This window comes from Oncorhynchus mykiss, chromosome 21, assembly GCF_057628025.1.
Source record: "Oncorhynchus mykiss isolate SJ-2025 chromosome 21, ASM5762802v1, whole genome shotgun sequence".
Lineage (NCBI taxonomy): Eukaryota > Metazoa > Chordata > Actinopteri > Salmoniformes > Salmonidae > Oncorhynchus > Oncorhynchus mykiss.
Genome location: NC_143042.1, coordinates 32073409 through 32096494, shown reverse-complemented (window position 1 = coordinate 32096494; position 23086 = coordinate 32073409). Strand labels below are relative to the sequence as shown.

General features: G+C 41.7%; 1 protein-coding gene across 1 annotated transcript in view; it reads right to left on the bottom strand.

Annotated features, from left to right (window-relative positions):
- Positions 1-1744: 1744 nt before the first annotated feature.
- LOC110500338 (insulin receptor substrate 2-B) overlaps positions 1745-23086 on the bottom strand; it is a 37576-nt gene continuing 16234 nt past the window's right edge. Inside the window, exon 2 of the mRNA XM_021577652.3 lies at positions 1745-6019. Coding sequence (XP_021433327.3) covers positions 6015-6019 — 5 coding nt within the window. The 3' untranslated portion in view covers positions 1745-6014. The remainder of the gene's footprint in view (positions 6020-23086) is intronic.

The following is a 23086-nucleotide window of genomic DNA, read 5'->3' as shown; positions in this document are numbered from 1 at the left end:
CACCCACCCTCCTTTTGTTGTTGCCAACCTATTAAGGATCCACCCCTTTTTTTCAATTTTCACCTAAAATGACATACCCAAATCTAACTGCCTGTAGCTCCGGCCCTGACGCAAGGATATGCATATTCTTGGTACCACTTGAAAGGAAACACTTTGATGTTCATGGAAATGTGAAAGGAATGTAGTAGAATATAACACAATAAATATGGTAAAAGATAATACAAAGACAAAAACAACTATTATTTTGTATTATTTTTGTACCATCATCTTTGAAATGCAAGAGAAAGGCCATAATGTATTATCCCAGCCCAGGTGCAATTTAGATGTTGTCCACTAGATGGCAGCAGTGTATATGCAAAGTTTCAGACTGATCCAATGAACCATTGCATTTATTTTAAACATGTATCAAGACTGCCCAAATGTGCCTAATATGTTAATTAATAACTTTCATGTTCTAAATGATGCACTCTCCTCAAACAATAGCATGGAATTATTTCACTGTAATAGCTACTGTAAATTGGACAGTGCAGTTAGATTAACAAGAATTTAAGCTTTTTATGAGACCATGCTGAGTATTTTGTGCACACATAAAAATAAAAAAAGTAAATATAAGATGCAATCATTTGCCGCTAGTCAGAAGAGCGAACATAAACATGTTTGCATTCTAAAATGGTTAGAAATAGGAAATAAGCTTATCACCTTTTCTGACTGATGGTGTCCTACTTGCGAAGTACCCAACAGGCCTACAATGGCCCAGCTCTCATTTAATTAGACCCACGTTAGTGGTCAATCAATCAATTATTTCAAGTATTTTGCTGTATGCGATTTTTATTTTCTTCAATGTGTCAAGTAGTTCTCTTTTTGTTTCCTCTTAATTTGGTTAGGTGCAATTGTGTTGCCAGAACCAGCTGGCTGCAGGGGCTCTTTAGGTTACTCTCCTTGCAGGTTAGGGCTTTGTGCGGGAAGGTTTGGGCAAAAAAAATCTCAATATATTTGTACATGCAGTCTTTTCAGAAATGGCACATAGATATTTAGTGTGAAATGTGCACAACGGTTACAAGTTCAGTAGATCTAGACTTGATAGGATATCATGGGATTGCCAAAACAAACAAAGTTGTGTGACAGGTTAGGTGATAGTGTGGCCAAGTGGTCTAAAGGTGCTCGATCTCTTTGGGGGCGTGGGTTCGAATTCCACTGCTGTCAGGGTCCGCTTTTGATCATAGTAGACAACTAAACAGAACAGTTGGTAAACACTGGTATAAGTTGTTTGAGCCAAAAGGTAACTCGAGCCCTCAACTGTTAGAAGGTCAACATTTTATTTCAGAGAGGTGGTCCAACTATCAGTCAGTGGCTGTTGTTGGCCAGTTGCATTCTGGGTTTTGAAGCATAGTCACTGTGCATTGGCCAAAGAGTCAACTTATGACATGTAGTACACACCATACCCCCTGGACAGGGGACCGTGTGTATACTGTGCTTCAGTGGAGGCTGCTGAGGGGAGGATGACACCTAGTAAATGGTTGGAATGGAGTCAATTGAATGGTATCAACCACATGGAAACCGTGTTTGATACCATTCCAGCCATTATGAGCCATCCTCCTCAGCAGCCTTCACTGCTGTACTTGTACATCAACTCCGCTTACACTCCAGAAACAGTAGATGAACTCTAGCCCCACGGGCCATTCTGGCTCAGACAAGGCTTACTAATACGTACACACACACAAATAATAAGGGACAGTTGAGGTGGTAAGATGTACATTAACACTTTTATTGCAATAGCTCTATTGAAAGCAAAAAAGTTGGATAAATATAAACACTATGCTCCAAATTCCTCCATTAGGACTTCACCCCATCTCCCCTGAAGTGAGAGAGAAAAAAAAGAAAAGAAAGAGGCGCAATTAACATGAAAAAAATACTATCATATTTAAATAATTTCTCTTCTTTTTTGTTGTTTTAACACCTTTTTTCCCCCCTTAAGGACATACGTTGCAGAGAAATATAATGCACATATGAGGATTAACACCTCCACCGTATGAAGAACTGTCTGTTCCATAAAGCTAAATGACAATGCCATTAAGTTCTGAAAGAAAACACGGGTAGCAATGAAAATGACACCGTCATGGTTGCCATCAGATCAACCGCATTCAAACTGGTTATTTTGTAATACTACACAGCAGCAAATAAAATAGTAAGTTACAAAAACATCAGGCAGAGGTTATTTTTTATTTTTCTGTTTTTTTTTTTTTTTTACAAAACTGCTAAGTGTCTACATCGTCATACTCTTGAAAACAAGTTTATCCCACTGTCTCCGTTTAGCTTAAAAATAATTTTAAACCCCGTCTTTAAGTGTTCAATCAAAAGTATCAACACAACACCCAAAAAACTATGGAGATTTAACTTCTGCCCTTTCTATGAAGTAGATAAACAAAAATAAAAATACTGTTGCACATTTATTTATGCAGTACCGTGTAGTTCCTCTGTAATATATTATGTAGTTAGAATTTCCCCCATTATTTCCTAAAAAGGGTTTGTTGTTATTGTTTACTCAAAACTCTACGGCTCTGTTCCAACATCCACACTAGCACACTACTGAGAATGCATGTCCAATACATCGATAGTAAGAAGTGTGGGACCCGACCATATTGGCCTATAATATATCAACAGAACAAAGTAAAATCATCATCCACCAAATAGTACAGAACTGAACCAGGCTGATGTGAGTATCGATAATCAAGCCTATTTTTTATTTAATTGATTAAGTAAGACTTCTTAAATCACAGAAAGTCTTGCCAAATAAAGCTTTTGTATTGTTCAAATCTAATAGCTGAAAAGCGCTGCAGCGTAACCAAAAAAAGAAATAAAATCATAGTACAGCCTTTAAAACGTGTTCCAACCACAGAATTAGAATGATGAGGATTCTAGTTCTATGGTTTCAGCCTTGGGTAGGTATAGTAACGGTTCATTTTCCATAACATACAGTAACAGTAGGTTCTGTGCACCGCAACAGTACCATATAAGACATTGGTTGTACCAAATGGGATCTGACGGGTTGTTTTTTTTTGCTCGGGTGGGTGTCAACCTTTTCCACAGTCCATTATTCTGCACCAACAAATATATCATCATCAATCATCTTCATACATTAGTTAACACACCGACAAGACGTACCATGATACTTTTGAGCCCTTCTAATCCCCCCCCCCCCCTTTCCTAACAAGCATCAAGCTCTTTTTTATTTTCTTCTCACTGACATTTTGGTTCAGTCATCATATCAAATGACTAAGGGATCTAGAAAAAGAGGGGGAAGGAAGCGAGGGAATAAATCAGGCGAGCGAATAAAATGAACACTCCAGTCACGCAATCGATAGTGCCACTAACATCATCTCCCTCTGTCCCCCCCATTCCTCCCACCTACACCCATAGAGTGGGTTAACTATATAAAAGGCTGACAGAGAATGCACAGAAAAATACACAACAGTACTCTAGCAGAACTCACTGCTTCCAGCCTTTCAGAAGGGAGACAGGAGGGTACATTTTTTTTAGGGATATATATAAATATTTTTAAAAGGCATGGCACACGAGTCAAAATACTGAAATGAAAGAAAATGAAGAGGAAAACCTACAGCGGTCTTTCAGTTAGGATGGTAAATTGATCACTCCTCTGTTAAATGGCACACGAATTCCAAGCAACATATTAGACAACGTATTTGACCTTAGTTGTGCCTTACTGTCATATCCTGAAAACCTCTCTGAACTGGTTCTTGTGGCTCCCAGTTTAGGCCGAGAATAGACCCTCACGCCCCTGCGATCTCTCCCTCACTACAGCCAGCCTGTAACCAGGGAAGTTAGGGGCTGGCAGCGGTGTGTGTATGTTGCACCTTGGGGGAGGGGGGGGGGGGGGGGGGTGTAGAGTCAGGTTACTGGAACCCCTAACGTCACCCCAGCCCCGTGTGTCACCCAGCACACTTACTGGTGGATTAGTGGAGTCACTGCAACAGGGGAATCGTGTGTGTGGTCAGTCACTGCAACAGGGGGCATCGTGTGTGTGGTCAGTCACTGTAACCAGGGCCGTAACTGCATGAGGACACAGCGGTCCGGACCTCTCATTTTCTTTCTAATAAAAATAATATATTATGGGTCAATATCTGAATATTGCTTTCAGCATTGATCAAAGCTCAGAACACTTACATTCTTGATCTGGCTGTTTTTAAATCACGCCGGCTTCTTTGCGAACGAGTGGAATCAGGAACAGTGGTTTGTTCGTTATGTTCGCCTGCGTCCCCTGGATTTGCCTCCCCGGATTTTCCTTTTTAGCAGCACATTCACCACGCTCTCAAACGGCTAACTTTGCCCTCTTGTGGCACAGGCCGAGGACCAGCTAGAAGGATTAAGCTAATGTTAAACGAAGCCGACCTCAACAGGAGCAAAAAACAAAAAAATAGGTTAAGATCTCACAATAACTTTGCTTTACAGAGAGTAGGCTACTGAAACAGACAGTGATGTGGCACTCAAGTGTTAAGGTTGAGGCAGGCTGCAATGGAAGCAGAGGAGTGGTTCCCAAACTTGGGTCTGGGCCCCCCTGAGAAAAATCTGTACTAATCTTTTAAACAGGTTAGGAACTTAAAATATATATGTTTCAATATGAACATCTCCACATGGCCCATCTTCCCTACAGGCCTAGGCCGACATTACATTCGAATCGAAATGAAAATACAGTACACTAAAAATGACATACGTTCTCATTTATATTGGTAAATGAGAACTTTTTTTATTTACCACTACATCACTGATATCAGAATCATAACAGAATCATAATATACTAATAATTCATGTGCATGTGATAATACGATCGGTGTGCTCCTTTGATGCGTTTGTGCAGAGCTTGATTAGTAATGCCTAGGGATACAAACATTAATGCTATGTAATTTGAGAAAAGAGAAGTAAAAATGTGATTTTCTGCAATTCATCATTACAACTGACTCAGTCGCCGATGCTGTGTCAGTTTGAATCATTCCTCCTATTTCACCCCCCTTTCAGGGATATAACATTACAATTGTATAGCTAATATACGTTTGTAGATCGACTGAGGTGAATGAATGAACCTACAGCAGCCAAGGTGATAATGGCGGTGGTCATTTTTGCTTGTTTTGCTGTTCTACAAATAGCTTTTTTTGAATTGTACAGAAATGCAGTAAATGAGCTTCAACGCCCACCCCCTCAAAAAAATCCAGACCTCACAAAAACCTTGGTTACGGCCCTGACTGTAGCCTAAAGAGCACAGACAAGTGAAAGTGTGTATGTGTATATATCTCCATACATCTGTGAGCCAGACCTGTGCTAATAAGGCCCTTGAGTGGAAATAAAGTACTTGCGTCTTCTATGGAAAATATTGGGACTTTCGTCGAGTCCAGTACCCTTTTCTGCTAATAGAAAAATACTAAATAAACCATGTCAGGATAACAAATGCACTATGTGGCTTTAAATACATGTAGCAGTTTCTCAGTGAGAAGATGAGTAAACTCTAAGATAAGAGTAATACTTTAGAGTAAACTCTACTGACCAGTCTCAACCCAGTCTAAGAGTTGTATTATTATTTGGCTATTATAATTATTATTATTATTATTATTAACTTACAGCGATACCATGTTTGAGCGAAGCTCCCTTTTTGTGCTGTAGATCAGAAATAATGTTTTTATATCTAAAGTCCTTTAACGACGAGAGAGAGCAGCGTCAAAACCAGCCACTGACGAAACAGAAAGAAAACACAAAAAATAATATATATATATATATATATATATATAGACTAAAATGCGAGCGCCTTCCGTCTTCATCTTCCGCCGTCTTCGTGGTGTTGTGGTTCAAAGGGGGCGTGACCTTGTGAGCCAGCCTTGGGGTCGAGGTTGAAGGGTGGTGGCAGAGGGCCAGCCTTGGGGTCGAGGTCAAAGGGTGGCGGTGGAGGGATGTAGTTAGAGGGGTACACCACAGAAACCCCATCTCAGATCAGATCCCTCCATCCAGCTTCATTCTGTAGAGAGAGAGAGAGCGAGAGAGAGCGAGAGAGAGCGAGAGAGAGCGAGAGAGAGCGAGAGAGAGCGAGAGAGAGCGAGAGAGAGCGAGAGAGAGCGAGAGAGAGCGAGAGAGAGCGAGAGAGAGCGAGAGAGAGCGAGAGAGAGCGAGAGAGAGCGAGAGAGAGCGAGAGAGAGCGAGAGAGAGCGAGAGAGAGCGAGAGAGAGCGAGAGAGAGCGAGAGAGAGCGAGAGAGAGCGAGAGAGAGCGAGAGAGAGCGAGAGAGAGCGAGAGAGAGAGAGAGAGAGAGAGAGAGAGAGCATCAGTTAACTTCAGCAAAAAAGTTGGTAAAAAAGCATGTCCCTTCGTGGTCCACACACATTCTGGCAGTGGATTAGGCTGGGCTCTGGCTGGGCTCTGGCTGCGCATATCCCCTGTATCTAAAGCGTGTGCGTATATTTCCCCCTGTGTGCGTGCGTGCCTGTGTGCGTGCGTGCGTGTTTTAAGGCTGGCCCCAGTTGACCCTGACCAGGGCTTTGATAGGGGCTTTGTCCTGTTATAACAATGGCTGCTGGGTCACAATACAGTTGCTTTGAGAGAGGGCTTCAGCTGTGGACGGGCTGGAGCGACAGGAATGCTGGCTAACGCTTTCTATCTGTCTGTTAGGGGGGGGATGGAGAAAGGAGTGGGAGGAGATGGGGACACAGAAAGAGCGAGTGAGGAAGGGAAGGAGAGATGAGGGAAACAGATGGAGAGAGATGAGAGAGATGGAGAGAGGTCTTAAGGATCCTACTTAGACCATAACAATATGCTCAGGCTCCAACCACTGCTGGACACTACTGTGCAACAGCCTCAACTGACCCCCTTTGGCAATGAAGCCCCTTATCTACTTCCGCCGAGTCCGATGAACTTGTCGACACCCATTTGTAAGTCGCTGCGTACAGTATGAAGGAAACAAGATGTCATTTCGCAACTCAGTGCTAATTAGGATTAGAGTAATGACGAAGTCGACATGCTAGCTGTTCCCATAGACTTCCAGTCATTGCACAGTTGCTAACTAGTGTTAGTGTAAACGCTAGAGAGCATACTTCCTTTTTAAGTTGCAAGCAGACATACAAATGGTATCCACGAGTTCATCTGACTCTGGGGAAGTAGATAAAGAGCTTCATTGCCAAAATCCCAAACTATTCCTTTAACAAACAAAAAATACTTAAGTCTGTTTTATTATGCTAAGTCCATGTTAAATCTACATACCTCAACTTTGAACAAATTGTGATTTACAATGACAGCCTACCAAAAAGGAAAATGGGGGCCTGGGATTAAAAATAAAGACAATATATAGGACAAAACACACATCACAACGAGAGAAAACACTACTACACAGCATGGTAGCAACAACATGGTAGCAGCATAAAACATGGTTCAAACATTATTGGGCACAGACAACAGCACAAAGGGCAAGAAGGTAGAGACAACAATACATCACACAAAGCAGCCACAACTGTCAGTAAGAACGTCCATGATTGAGACTTTGAATGAAGAGATACAGCTGAGATAAAACTCCAGTTTGAGTGTTTGTTGCAGCTCGTTCCAGTCGCGAGCTGCAGCGAACTGAAAAGACGAACGACCCAGGGATGTGTGTTTGGGGACCTCTAACAGAATGTGACCGGCAGAACAGGTGTTGTATGTGGAGGATGAGGGCTGCAGTAGATATCTCAGATAGGGGGGAGTGAGGCTAAGAGGGTTTTATAAATATGCATCAACCAGTGGGTTTTGCGACTGGTATACAGCGATGATCAGTTTACAGAAGAGTATTGAGTGCAGTGATGTTAATGCACCTTATAGGACACATTAACATCTAGCCGCTCCAGAGCACCATTACCTGCCGATCTATAAATTAAGTCCCTAATCTAGCATGGGTAGGATGGTCATCTGAATCCGGGTTAATTTGGTAGCTGGGGTTAAAGAGTAGCGATTACGATAGAGGAAACCAAGTCTAGATTTAACTTAAGCCTGCAGCTTTGATATGTGCTGTGAGAAGGACAGTGTACCGCCGTCTAGTCATACTCCCAAGTACTTGTATGAGGTGACTACTTCAAGCTCAAACCCTCAGGAGGTAGTAATCACACCAGTGGGGAGAGGGGCATTCTTCTTACCAGACCACAACCTTGTTCTGAACACCTCCAAATAAGTTCAAGGGTAGAGAAAGCTTGTTGGACACTAAGAAAGCTTTGTTGTAGAGAATTTAACACAAAATCCAGGGAGGGGCCAGCTGAGTATAAGAATATCATCTGCATATAAATGTATGAGAGCTTTCTACTGCCTTAGCTGTTGTTGATGTAAATTGAGAAGAGGGCCTAGGATCAAGCCTTGGGGTACTCCCTTGGTGACAGACAGTGGCTGAGACAGCATATTTTCTGACTTTATACACTGCACTCTGAGGCAGTTAGCAAACCAGCCCAAAGACCCCTCAGAAGACACCAATACTCACAAGAATGGAATGGTCTACTGTATCAAAAGCTTTGGCCAAGTCAATAAAAATAGCAGCATAATATTGCTTAGAATCAAGGGCAATGGTGATATCATTGAGGACCTTTAGGGTTGCAGTGACATCCATAACCTGTGCAGAAACCAGATTTCTATTATTCTCTCGGGTATGCAATCAAGAATGACAGTCAGTTGATTATTGACAAGTTTTTCCAACACTTTCGATAAACAGGTCAAAATAGAAATGGGCCTATAACAGTCAGGATTAGAGGTCGACCGATTATGATTTTTCAACACCGATACAGATTATTGGAGGACCAAAAAAAGCCGATATATATATATATTTTTTAAATTTAGTCTAATGACAATTACAACAATACTGAATGAACTCCTTTTAACTAAATGTAAATAAAATATATTTAGTCTCAAATAAATAATGAAACATTGAAATAATGCAAAAACAGTGTTGGAGAAGAAAGTAAAAGTGCAATATGTGCCATGTAAAAAAGCTAACATACAAGTTCCTTGCTCAGAACATGAGAACATATGAAAGCTGGTGGTTCAATATTCCCAGTTCCTCAATATTCCCAGTTAAGAGGTTTTAGGTTATGTATTGCCAGCACCATTGCTAAGAGCTGCTGGCAAACGCAGTGAAGTGCTGTTTGGATGAATGCTTACGAGCCTGCTGCTGCCTACCACCGCCCAGTCAGACTGCTCTATCAAATCAGACTTAATTTTAATAAACACAGAAATACAAAACTTATGGTCATTAATATGGTCAGCAAAACATTTATTCTTTCAGTGAAATACGGAACCGTTACGTATTTTATCGAATGGGTGGCAACCCTAAATCTAAATCTTGCTGTTGCATTGCACAACATTCAATGTTATGTCATAATTATGTAAAATTCTGGCAAATTAGTTCAATGAGCCAAGCGGCCCAAACTGTTGCATATTCCCCCCGACTCTGCTTGCACTGAACGCAAGAGAAGAGACAATTTCCCAAGTTAAAATAAATTAATGTTAGCAGGCAATATTAACTAAATATGCAGATAAAAAAAATATTCTGTGTATTGATTAAGGCATTGATGTTTATGGTTAGGTACATTTGTGCAAAGATTGTGCTTTTTCAGCAATGCGCTTTTGTTAAATCATCACCTGTTTGGCGAAGTTGAAGTAGGCTGTGATTCGATAAATTAACAGACACCACATTGATTATATGCAACGCAGGACAAGCTAGTTAACCTAGTAATATCAACCATGTGTAGTTAACTAGTGATTGAGAAGATTTGTTTTTTTTAGAAGATCCGTTTAATGCTAGCTAGCAACTTACCTCGGCTCCTTACAGCCACAAGGTCCTTTTGACATGGACTCGCGTAACAGGTGGTCAGCCCACCACACAGTTTCCTCGTAGATTGCGATGTAATCGGCCATAATCGGCATCCAAAAAGGCTGATTACCGGTTGTTATGAACTTGAAATTCAGACTTAGTGTACGGGGCCAGGAGAGAGCTTAGGGCAGGTAGGGTACAGGCTGGTGCTGATGGAGGACACAACCACCCAGCAACAGTCAACAAAGAGCTATTTGAAAGTTTAATGCTTAAAACCAGCAAATCAAATTGTTTGGGGGGAGACTTGGTGGAGACAGAGCACTGAAAGTGATCCTTGGTAAAGAAAATAAATGCCACTCCCCCACCTTTGGAAGATCTGTCTTGCCGAAAAAGGTTATAACCAGAAAGGTTAACATCAGTATTCAAAACACTCTTCCTTAACCACGTCCCAGTAATGACCAACACATCTGGATTGGAGCTGTGAACCCACACTTCCAATTGATCCATTTTATGTAATAAGCTTCTAGTGTTAACGTGCCGAAAAACCAGGCTTTTACAGGAGCAGAAATCAGTGAAGCAGATATCAGAGCACTAGTCAGAATTGGGGCTAGCAACAATACATGCACATTTCCAGATATCATCAACAGTAATACAATCAAGGCACTGCATAGGACTGGGAGAGCTCTGCAGTGCTGATTTATGACATCTGAATGTGCATCAGATGGCAACAAGATCATATTGTACAGCATTTCCATCAGGTAACATGAATACAAAGCCGGCAAGAGGTGGTTAGAATAGGATGGGAGGCCAAAAGTCTGTAAACAAAATAGAGAGTCAGAGTCCCGAGTGTGGGAACAGTCTGTCCCACGGTTGGGTAAAGAAAGTTTGCTGACTGCAAAGTATGCAGGAGTCATGAGACAAATAGCAAAATGCACAAGAAATGCATTTCATCTTTAAGGCATTGTAAGTTCAGAGTCACTCGCCCCAACAGTGCGCGACTGCTGGAGGCGAGCGGTAGCTCAGGAGATCGCCGGGTGGAATCCAAGTAGCAGTGCAGCAGAAGTAGGTGTCTCACCCACTTGGGAGAAGCTTTTATTTCTGGAGGCAGATTTATTTTAGAAAATGCTAGTGAATGGTCTTTGAACAGCAAGAGAGGGCTTCTGAGGATGCTTTGAAGACTCCTGCCACTTGCTGGGTGCAAAGGCCTCGACACCTTTTACTTCACATCTTAGTGCCACTTTAATTTGTATCTGGTCTGTCCTTGCAAGCCTGGGAACCTTAACTCAGCATTCAGTCCCCATAAAATAAATCATTGTAATGTACTTTATTTTTCTTCTTGGCTTTCAAAATAGCATCAGACCAAACACTACTCACTCACTCAGTTCCAGGTTGGATGGTGTCCTCAGGTCTCTGCTACTTGTTTGCTAGAATTGGGCCCAACGTGAACATCACCATCATTTGAGACTAATGTATGCGAAATCAGTGGACAAATTCAGGTAGGTCTATCCCCGTTTTCTTTCTTGTCAGGTCTGGGTTTTGGATCTGCAGTAAAAGGTAAACTGTCAATCAGCTTACAGGTTAAGTGTCCCTGATTAGCCAATAGCCAAGGATCTCCTGTATACCACCCTTACCTTGCCACAACAACTGAATGGCTAAAACGCATTAAGAAGGAAAGAAATTCTGTTCACTGAAATGCATTCCACCTCATGAAGCTGGTTGAGAGAATGCCAAGAGTGTGCAAAGCTGTCAAGGCAAAGGGTGGCTACTTTGAAGAACCTCAAATATAAAATATATTTTCATTTGTTTAACACTTTTTTGCTTACTACATGACTCCATATGTGTCATTTCATAGTTTTGATGTCTTTGCTACAATGTAGAAAATAGTAAAAAGAAAAACCCTTGAATGAGTAGCTGTGTCCAAACGTTTGACTTGTACCGTGTGTACGTGCACACACACCTAATGTTAGCCCCGTCACTAAAGGTTTTTAAAAGGTCAAATGGCCACCAACGCTACTGGAGGATACCCAGGATAAGCAGAGAAGACAGACTGCTGGACTGAAAAGGAAGGAGAAAGAGTGTGAAAGAGGGAGCGAGATTGACCTGAGAAGACTGCTGATGCCGGAAGGAGGAGGAAGAGAAGGAATTAACCTAGCTACATTGGAGACTAATTAATCCCACTTGAAAACCAATTAGATTACTCGGCTTCACCACCCTTCCTTCTCTTCCTCCCACTCCGTTTGCTCTTCTTTCTCCCCCTCTTCTTCCGACCATTAGGTCAGTTCCATCCAACGGGTCAAGTCCAATAGATAAATGCCATAATTAAAACGATGGGAGTCGAAACAGGCTTAGTGGTAATGCCATTCACCCATGTCAACACGGTCTCTCACACATTTGTATTATACGTTTTTGAGTTACATAGTACAGGTAAAAAGAAAACGTGTACTGTTATGTCTAGTCGGAGCGACCAGGTTGCCCATGTGGCTTCCCAACACTCAGTAACTTGCCTCCCCCTCATCTCCTCTGAAATGGGGAGCGCAATCCTTCCACTTGGCCTAAGGATCTCGGTGTGTGTGTGTGTGTGTGTGTGTGTCCTTAAAGGTCTGTCAGTCCATCTCAGAAACACCCATGACAAGGTGGTCATGGCCAAATGCCAGGTGACAGATAATGGGTGAGGGGTGGCACACACAAAAGGTTACATTTATAAAAATACAAAAAAGATAAAATAATAAACCAGAGTGTGCTTCTAGGGTACTAATCAGGATACTACGATACCAGGTTTCCCTAGGTAAAAAAGAAAACAAAGCACAAAAAAACTATGGTCCTTTAAAGCCTACTTTTGGAAAATATTGTGTGCCATTATATCTTGCAAAATAAACTAAATGTGACTCCGGGCGACAACATAAGGCAGTATTGTCCCCAACATTAGGACCGTTTTCCTCAAGAAATTCAGTCCACTTTATGATTTGCTTCCTAGTATTGTGATACTGGTATCGTGACAACACTATCCTAGAAAGCACACCCAGGAAAATGTGGCGCCGGACATCTGACCAGCAGCACATTCATTTACCTGTACATTTGAGAAATTTACCGGACCCATATTCAGTGGGTGCGTAACCTGATTAGGGTGTCCGGCAACGGTGCTCAGAATGACAGAAATCACATTTCGATTATGGTAATTCAAAGGAACAGAACATGCAAGTGACATTTCACATCAAATTTTATGTCACATTTGAAGAATACAACAGGTGTAGGTAGACCTTACAGTAAAATGCTTACTCACAAGCCCTTAACTTCATTTCTTGAATGGCCTTGTTGGTTAAGAAAATATTTACTAAATAAAGTAATTTAAAAAAAATCTAATCAAATTACATAACAGTAACAAGGCTATATATGGTACCTGTACAGAGTCAATGTGCTTGGGTACCAGTTAGTCATGGTAGTTTGTACATTGGGTTGGGGAAAAGTGACTATGCATAGATAATAAACAGCGAGTAGCAGCAGTGTAAAAACATGGGGGGGGGGGGGGGGGGGGGGGGGTCTGTCATGGTCTGGGGTGTCTCAGCATCATCGGACTGAGCTTGTTGTCATTGCAGGCCATCTCAACGCTGTGCAATACAGGGAAGACATCCTCCTCCCTCATGTGATACCCTTCCTGCAGGCTCATCCTGACATGACCTTCCAGCATGACAATGCCACCAGCCATACTGCTTGTTCTGTGTGTGATTTCCTGCAAGACAGGAACGTCAGTGTTCTGCCATGGCCAGCGAAGAGCCCGGATCTCGATCCCATTGAGGAAGTCTGGGACCTGTTGGATCAGAGGGTGAGGGCTAGGGCCATTCCCCCCAGAAATGTCTGGGAACTTGCAGGTGCCTTGGTGGAAGAGTGGGGTAACATCTCCCAGCAAGAACTGGCAAATCGGGTGCAGTCCATGAGGAGGAGAACCACTGCAGTACTTAATGCAGCTTGGTGGCCACACCAGCTACAGACTGTTACTTTTGATGTTGACCCCCCCCCCTTTGTTCGGGACACATTCAATTACTGTTAGTCACACGTCTGTGGAACTTGTTCAGTTTATGTCTCAGTTGTTGAACCTTATGTTCATACAAATATTTACACGTTAAGTTTGCTGAAAGAAACAGTTGACAGTGAGAGGACGTTTCTTTTTTTGCTGAGTTTAGGTCCTGGATGGGAGGAAGCTTGGCACCAGTGAAGTATTAGCCCGTACGCACTACCCACTGTAGCGCCTTAGTCAGATGCCGAGCAGTTGCCATACCAGGCAGGATGCTTTTGATAGTGTAGCTGTAGAACTTTGAGGCTCTGGTGACACATGCCAAATCTTTTCAGTCTCCTGAGGGGGAAAAGATGTTGTCGTGCCCTCTTCACGACGGTCTTGGTGTATTTGGACCATGACAACTTGTTGGTGATGTGGATACCAAGGAACTTGAAAAACTCTAAACACATTCCACTACAGCCCCATCGATGTTAATAGGGGTCTGTTCAGCCCTCCTTTTCCTGTAGTCCACAATCATCTCTTTTGTCTTGCTCACATTGAGGGAGAGGTTGTTGTCCTGGCACCACACGGCCAGGTCTCTAACCTCCTCCCCCTATAGGCTGTCTCGTCGCTGATCAGGCCAACCACTGTTGTGTCGTCAGCAAACTTGATGGTGTTGGAGTCATGCTTGGCCAAGCAGTCGTGGGTGAACAGGGAGCACCTGAGGGGCCCCCGTGTTGAGGATCAGCGTGGCACATGTGTTGTTGCCTACCCTTGCCACCTGGGGGTGGCCCGTCAGGAAGTCCAGGATCCAGTTGCAGAGGGAGGTGTTTAGTTCCAGGGTCCTTAGCTTAGTGATGAGCTTTGTGGGCACTATGGTGTTGAACGCTGAGCTGTAGTCAATGAACAGCATTCACATAGGTGTTCCTTTTGTCCACGTGGGAAAGGGCAGTGTGGAATGCCAAGGCGTACTCTGTTACAAGAAAAGTAACAGACCGCAAATTCACTAGCCTACGTCAATCTACTATCCACCATAGTAGAAAAGTATATTTTCCTCATCTATGGCCATAATATTGGGTCAAATTACATCCATTAGACTTATGATTCATTATAGCTTAATCAATTACTGTATTAAATGAATAGTTAAGTTCCAAAACAACAAAAAAAACTAATTTCTGAAGCTTATACTTTGTAATAGTCTACACACCATAAATATACAATGAATTTTACACAGCCTACTATGATTCCCAGGGTGCAATGCTTCACCCAGGGTTACCAGCTGGCTACTGCAAACAAGCCCAGCCAAACACGAAGTAACTTTAGTCTAAATATATTGCTGTCATTGCTAAGTTACGAGTACATTTCACATTACTTTCAGGTTGTAATGTCATTGTCACTCAAATCATTTGAATTTAGTTGCTAGTAGAATAACGTTACAATTCAAATGTGTGTAAAATAGTTTTTAAATGGAATTTTGCAACTATACCCTTGCACTGCATGGTTTTGGAACACATTCTTCTTAGTTGTTTTGGTGGGCTTGGCCCTCATCTGCTCTGTAAGCAAAGCATTCCCATAGTTTGCTTCTGGAGCTACTTTTGTGGAGGTATGATGTTTTCGTTAGAAGCATTCTCTCCCCTCCCGCTTTCCTCTCAAAAGTGGCTTGCTTTGTGTGAACTGCATGCGCAAGTAGCCTGGCTCGCTTTCTAGTGTCCCCTTGAGGAGATTCAGACAAATTACTAGACAGACTGGATCCTCTCAATCTGTATGACGTGAGACAAATTTGACAGAAGTACCAAAAGTAACAAATTCCAGTACAGAACTGTTCCATGTTCTAGTATAAAAAAAGTACTGAAGTTTCAGTATACAGTGCAGCAATACTAGGGACACTGAACAATTAAATTATAGTGAACAAATATGTGCGCAGTGAGCACACTACGATCTTACGGACAGCATTAGCCAACTTCTACTGTCCTTATATGGTCATACAAACGGCACTAAGCTTTGGCGTTGAGGGGGATTTTTACACTCAAGGCACATGATTACTCAACCAAATTCATATTAGTCACCTCACATCCTCCTCCTAAGTGGATAGGGAACGTTTACTTTCCAGCAAGGCCTATTAGTCAGTCATCTAACGTCCCAGAGAAAACACTTAGCACAGCACACACACACGGGTTTCCGTTGGCCAAAAGCCGGCATTTACAGCTGATTCATTTTTTAACATTTTTTAAAGCCTGACAAATTGACCAGCATAACATTTTTGTAAAATAACACTTTTTATGAATTGATTGAAATAGCAGTCATTATAAATACATTTGACAGTCACGTTTATCAGTATATTTGGTTCATTTGCATAATTTAGTGGAATTAAATTGGCATCTGTATTTATGTTATTTATTGGATAAATAACGACTATCGCACAGCATCCTTTGCTGGTTTCTGCTTGAGTAAAATATGTTTTTATAAGCCCATTCATTGCGCGCAACAATTATAAAATGTTAACAGTTTTGGTGCATGTTTAAAAACTATTTTTTATATCTCAACTGATAATTGAAGCACGCCTCCCATTCACCAGTCAAGTGCAGGCAACAGTATGCTACCAGCGCATCCTCTTTACAATGTGAGCCAGTTTGCTATTTTAAAACCTACTTAATCGTTTGAAACCTGAACGTTTTACTTTATATTATGAGGCATGTCTTACCTTGCTTCAAAGTAGCCTACAGGCAAAAATCTGACCATAGAAACATGGAGGCAATTATTTTTCAATTCAATTTTTCCTGCAATTTCTACCGATCTGTGTGCCAGTTACAACTGCCATATGCTCATTTTCGTGGAACAGTTTCATCTCAATAATAAAGTTAATTTTCAAAATCAGTCACATGGTTATTACAAAATTCTGAATTCAAATGATAAAAATCTAAAAGTTTAAATTTAACTAATGCAAGAGCACCAGCCATATGGACACATTGATGATACACGTGATCTATTGGCGGCTAAATAAATGAGTGCATGGAACTAGAGATAGCCTATGGGCCATTGCAGCAGTAGGCCTATAACTTTTATTGTCAACTACATAAAGCCGACAAAGTCAAACATTCTAAGATCCAGTTCTTTCAAATCGCATTCATCTCTATACTGAGCCTGTCAAGACAGATAGAACGGGAGGTTGAGCTATTGCAACGTTTCAAATCAAAAAACTGGGTCTGGCCTGAAGCTTTCCACTAGCGAACTTGCAATATTGTATCAACTAGCCTATTCTGGGCTATCAGACAACCGTTTGTGCCCAAAGGAAAATAGTAGTTCTTTCACACAGAGGCCTGGTGATTATCAGGAGAGAGATTGTTGAAAAGATTTTTCAAAATAGGCCTACTGCCAGGAACTATTATCATTCGCAATGGATGTATAAAAAAATAAAACAGACTTTGTTGTCTGACTATGTGAGGTGAAGAAAGAAAATGACTGAGAAGCTCAGCTTATTAGTTGTGGATGTGTTGAGTTAAGACAATCAGAAATCCACAAATGAGCACTTTCCTATATTTGCCCACAGAAGGCCAGGTACTTCTATGCATGCTCAGGCATGCGCGCACGCTCCGTTAACATCAACAGAACAGAGAAACCAGACACTTGCTCAAAACAAAATATTTTTAAAAACGCTACATTTTTGTTTCCGCACAAGTGTAGCAGGTTGTGAACCGTAAATAATACGTGCAGTGAAATAATGTAACGGTGATTAACCCTTTGACACGTACGAACACACGGGTGGGATCATTCTACAGTGATCCCTGCGACGTGTGCACAAACCGGTGTGATTAGAACGTCCAGTTACAATTGACGCAACAGTCCGCGTTAGACCTGGACACATTTTTGCACAAACACATTCTTTACAAAGCTGTCCTCAAATGTGAGCAGTTTATTTTTGGGATGCAATGCTAAGACATCCATAGAAGTAGCGACAGCATACCAATTCTCATCCACACCGGAAGATGTAGGCTACATTGGTCGTAACGAACTCTCAGCTGACAAACCATAGTATGAATTAGAAATTACTATTTACAATTCATCACAACACGAGTGACCTCACCAGTGACAGAATTGAGTAAAACACTTTCTAAAAATCAAAAGTAATCCGACGATAGGTAGTTTGTGCGAGCAGCCATGTTTTGTTTTTTCACATTAACCAAAGATTAACAGTTACAAGAGGAGTTGAGTCTGTTTGTAGTATGTCTATTGAAGGGGAGGGGGGGGGGGGGGGGGGGGGTCATCTACCATCATTCACTTCCCGGAAGTTTACCCGAAAGACGAGTGAACCATCCCTTCACCTCGTTTTGTTATAATATCTTTGGTCTGACAGACGTTTACGTGACAACCAGAATGCATTGTATGATGTCAAACATGGCACCACAAAACTGGCAATTAGCTTAGCATTAACTCATCATAAATCAGTAAAAAAATTTAAAAAAAACATTAAAAACATGTTATGCAGAAACTGTAATGATAACGTAATAAGGCACTGTGATAGGAATTAAAATTGTTAGTAGTAGTGAAGGCAATGCGGGGGCCACCTGGGGAAATGTGCCAGGGAGAAAAAAGTTTGCGCTTGGGCTGCTCAGTAATGCTGCAAACGTAAAAAATGTCAGCAACAGTAAAATGGGATACTTCTATTAATTAACTAGGCACACCAATTCAAAACTGATGTTCAAAAATAGAACTTCAAACATCTTCACAGAGTTAATCAGGCTGTTGATTGTGGCCTGTAGAATGATGTTCCACTCGTCAACGGCTGCGCAAAGTTGCTGGATATTGGCGGGAATTGGAACGTACTGTCATACACGTCGATTCAGAACACCCCAAACATGCTCAATGGATGGCATGTCTGGTGAGTATGCAGGCCATGGAATGAATAACTGGGACAATTTTAGCTTCCTGGAATTGTGTACAGATCCTTGCGACATGGAGCCGTGCATTAGCATGCTGAAACATGAGGTGATGGTGGGGGATGAACTGCACGACAATGGGCCTCAGGATCTCACTATCTCTGGGCATTCAAAATTACCATTGATAAAATGCAATTGTGTTCGTTGTCCATAGCTTATGCCTGCCCATACCATAACCCCACCACGTGGCATTCTGTTCACAACGTTGACATCAGCAAATCACTTGCCCACACAACTCCATACACGTGGTATGCGGTCGTGATCCCGGTTGGATGCACTTCCAAATGATCTAAAATGACGTTGGAGGCAGCTTATGGTAGAGAAATTGACAATAAATTATCTGGCCACAGCTCTCGTGGACATTCCTGCAGTCAGCATGCCAATTGAACACTCCCTCAACTTGAGTCATCTGTGGCATTGTGTTGTGCGACAACTGCACATTTTAAAGTGGCCTTTTATTGTCCCCAGCACAAGGTGCACCTGTGTAATTAGCATGCTGTTTAATCGTTGTCTTGATATGCCACACCTGTCAAGTGGATGGATTATCTTAAAGCAAAAATGCTCACTAACAGGGATGTACACAAATGTGTGTACAAAATCTTAGAGAAATTAGCGTTTTGTGCATAACATTTCTGGGATCTTTTATTTCAGCTCAACAAACATGGGACCAAAACTTTACATGTTCCGTTTATATTTTTGTCAGTGTAATTTGAAATTGACAAGTTGAAACATAGCCTACAGATAATTAGCAGGCCGCATGCCTTCCTCGAGGTCAGCGTGGGTTGCACAGCTATTTTCACCTTCCAACAGGACAACACTTACCACACAGCCAAGACAACGCAGGAGTGGCTTCGGGACAAGTCTCTGAATGTCCTTGATTGGCCCAGCCAGTGGCCAGGCTTTAACCCGATCAAACATCTCTGGAGTGACCTGAAAAATAGCTGTGCAGCGACACTCCTCATTTAACCTAACAGAGCTTTAGAGGATCTGCAAAGGGGAGAAACTCCCCAAATACAGCTGTGCCAAACTTGTAGCGTCATACCCAAGACTCAAGGCTGTAATCGCTGCCAAAAGGTTCTTCAACAAAAAAGTACTGAGTTAAGGGTCTGAATACTTAAATGTAAATGTGATATTTCAGTTTGCAAAAATAAACTGCTTTTGCTTTGTCATTATGGTATTTGTGTGTAGATTGAGGATGGTAAAAAAAACAACATTTAATCCATTTAAGATTAAAACTGTAAATTAACAAAATGTGGACAAAATCAAGGGGTCTGAATACTTTCTGGATGCACTGTACATCAGCAGAGGCTGCTGCAGGTAGGACGGCTCATAATAATGGCTGGAACGGCGTGAATGGCATCAAACACATAGAAGCCATGTGTTTCATACCAATCCACTCATTCTGCTCCAGCCATTACCACAAGCCCATCCTCCCCAATTAAGGTGCCACCAACCTCTTGTGATATACCTACATAAGGAGCTGCATGTCATTGTGTAGTTTAGGATTACATTGAATCCTACCTCCAGAAGCATATCTCATGAATAGCAGACCCTATTCCTTTCTTCCTATGCCAATCACATTTGCCTAAACCTACTGTCAAGCTACCAGGTTGTTAGCTAGCGAGGTAACATGACTGAACAACATTATTTGTTATGAAACCAATAACTAGTGACCCGGGATTAGTTTAAAATGGCCCGTGAAAATATAGAAAATGTGTGCGAAACCCGATAAAGAAAAAAGGCATTTCCGGTAATATGGGCCATATTTCGTTTAACAGTTGTTTTGTTGTTTTCTTCGCTGTTAAACTGCAAGCATGTCACGTTTTCACTCTGGCATTGAGCTGGCAACAAAAAACTATTATTGAAATGAAACTACCAGGAAAATGCACATATGAACATTACAATTGACACGCAGATCGGTAGAAATTGTATGATCATTTGTATACTTCCCCAAACTTGAAACTCAAAAGCTGCCGATGAAGTCTTAATAAAATAATTGCCTCCACCTTCCTATTGTCGGATTTTCAAACAAGGCAAGACTCATATGCAGTAAAATATTCAGGTTTCAAACAATTAATTATGTTGTCAAAATGCACACGGCCTCCAGCTCACAATGTAAAGTGGTGGGTGATGTGCTGATTGCATGCCTACCGTAGTTTCTTTTTTTGGGGGGGGGGGGGGGGGGGGGGGGTTAACGGAAACCCTGGTCTTGAGTTTAATTTATTCATTCAGACCCTTTACTCAGTACTTTGTTGAAGCACCTTTGGCAGCGATTATAGCCTTGAGACTTCGTGGGTATTATGCCACAAGCTCGGCACACCTGAGCTCAATTTCGAGTCTCATAGCAAAGGGTCTGAATACTTATGTAAATAAGGTATTTCAGTTTTTTTATTTTTAATACACTCGCAAAAATGTTTTGTCATTATGGGATATTGCGTGTAGATTGCTGAGGATATTTTTTTATTTAATCCATTTTAGAATAAGGCTGTAACGTCACGAAAAATGGAAGGGGTCTGAATACTTTCCGAAAGCACTATATTCTTTCCTCCCATTCCTCTGCCAAATCACAGGTAGGCCTTTGCCAATATGAGCCATTTCATGCGGTATTATATACACACTAAACAGTGTGAAGTTAAAATCAAACGTGTTGTATTAAGTAGAAGTGCGAATTTCAGTGAAAGGTTTTTGGAGAATGTTTAGCAAACATGACCAAGCGTCTGGGGGACGGGGCGAACAGGATTCTAGGCCACTGGTTTTTTTTTTTGGGGGGGGGGGGGGTTTCACCATAGTATCGTGATACTACTCAGTAACGTGATACTTGGCCTGGTATCATTTGTAACATTCTGGTATCGTGACAAGCCTACTGTGATCATTGGCGGCTAAAAAAAACCTCAGCGCACAGAACTCAGAGATGGCCAATGCAGCCGTTGGCCTAGAACTTCCATTGTCAACACCGAAATACAGTGTAGACATTGTTAATGTTGTAAATGACTATTGTACCTGGAAACGGCTGATTTTTAATGGAATATCTACATAGGTGTACAGAGGCCCATTATCAGCAACCATCACTCCTGTGTTCCAATGGCACGTTGTGTTAAACTTGGATTAGCTATCATTTAAAAAAGCTAATTGATCATTAGAAAACCCTTTTGCAATTATGTTAGCACAGCTGAAAACTGTTATTCTGATTAAAGAAGCAATACAACTGGCCTTCTTTAGACTAGTTGAGTATCTGGAGCATCAGCATTTGTGAGTTTGATTAGAGGCTCAAAATGGCCAGAAACAAAGACCTTTCTTCTGAAACTCAGTCTATTCTTGTTCTGAGAAATGAAGGCTATTACATGTGACAAATTGCACCGGGGCCTCCCTTCACAGAACAGCGCAAACTGGCCCTAACCAGACTTGAAAAAGGAGTGGGAGGCCCCGGTGCACACTGAGCAAGAGGACAAGTACATTAGTGTCTAGTTTGAGAAACAGACGCCTCACAAGTCCTCAACTGGCAGCTTTATTAAATAGTCCCCGCAAAACACCAGTCACAACGTCAACAGTGAAGAGGCGACTACGGGATGCAGGCCTTCTAGGCAGAGTTCCTCTGTCCAGTGTCTCTGCTCTTTTGCCCATCTTAATCTTTTCTTTTTATTGGCCAGTCAGATATGGCTTTTTCTTTGAAACTCTGCCTAGAAGGCCAGCATCCCAGAGTCGCCTCTTCACTGTTGACGTTGAGACTGGTGTTTTGCGGGTACTATTTAATAAAGCTGCCAGTTGAGAACGTGAGGTGTCCGTTTCTCAAACAGTTTTCAGCTGGTGCTAACATAATTGCAAAAGTGTTTTCTAATGATTATTTTGCCTTTTAAAATTATAAGCTTGGATTAGCTAACACAACGTGCCATTGGAACACAGGAGCGATGGTTACTGAGTGGGCCTCTGTACGCGTACGTAGATATTCCATAAGATAAATCAGCAGTTTTAACAATGTCTACACTGTATTTCTGATCAATTTGATGTTATTTTAAAAAATAAAAATTGTGCTTTTCTTTCAAAAACAAGGACCAAACGTTTGAACGGTAGTAAGTACACACACACACACACGATGTAACGTACAGTGTCAGAGGGGTCCGGTTTTTCATCTTTTCTCAAACACTATTAGTCCATTACCATGTCACTCAACGCTTGAATAGAAACATAGCTAACACCCCGCATTTTAATGCTACACAGTCACTACCATTCCCTTTCGTTTTCATTGCAGCCTCATTTGAATGCTGTGGTTACACAAAATGTGTTGAAATCAAATCTTGTGCTTTTTGAGATGGAACGACCCAGACGTATATCGTCATTCATAGCAACT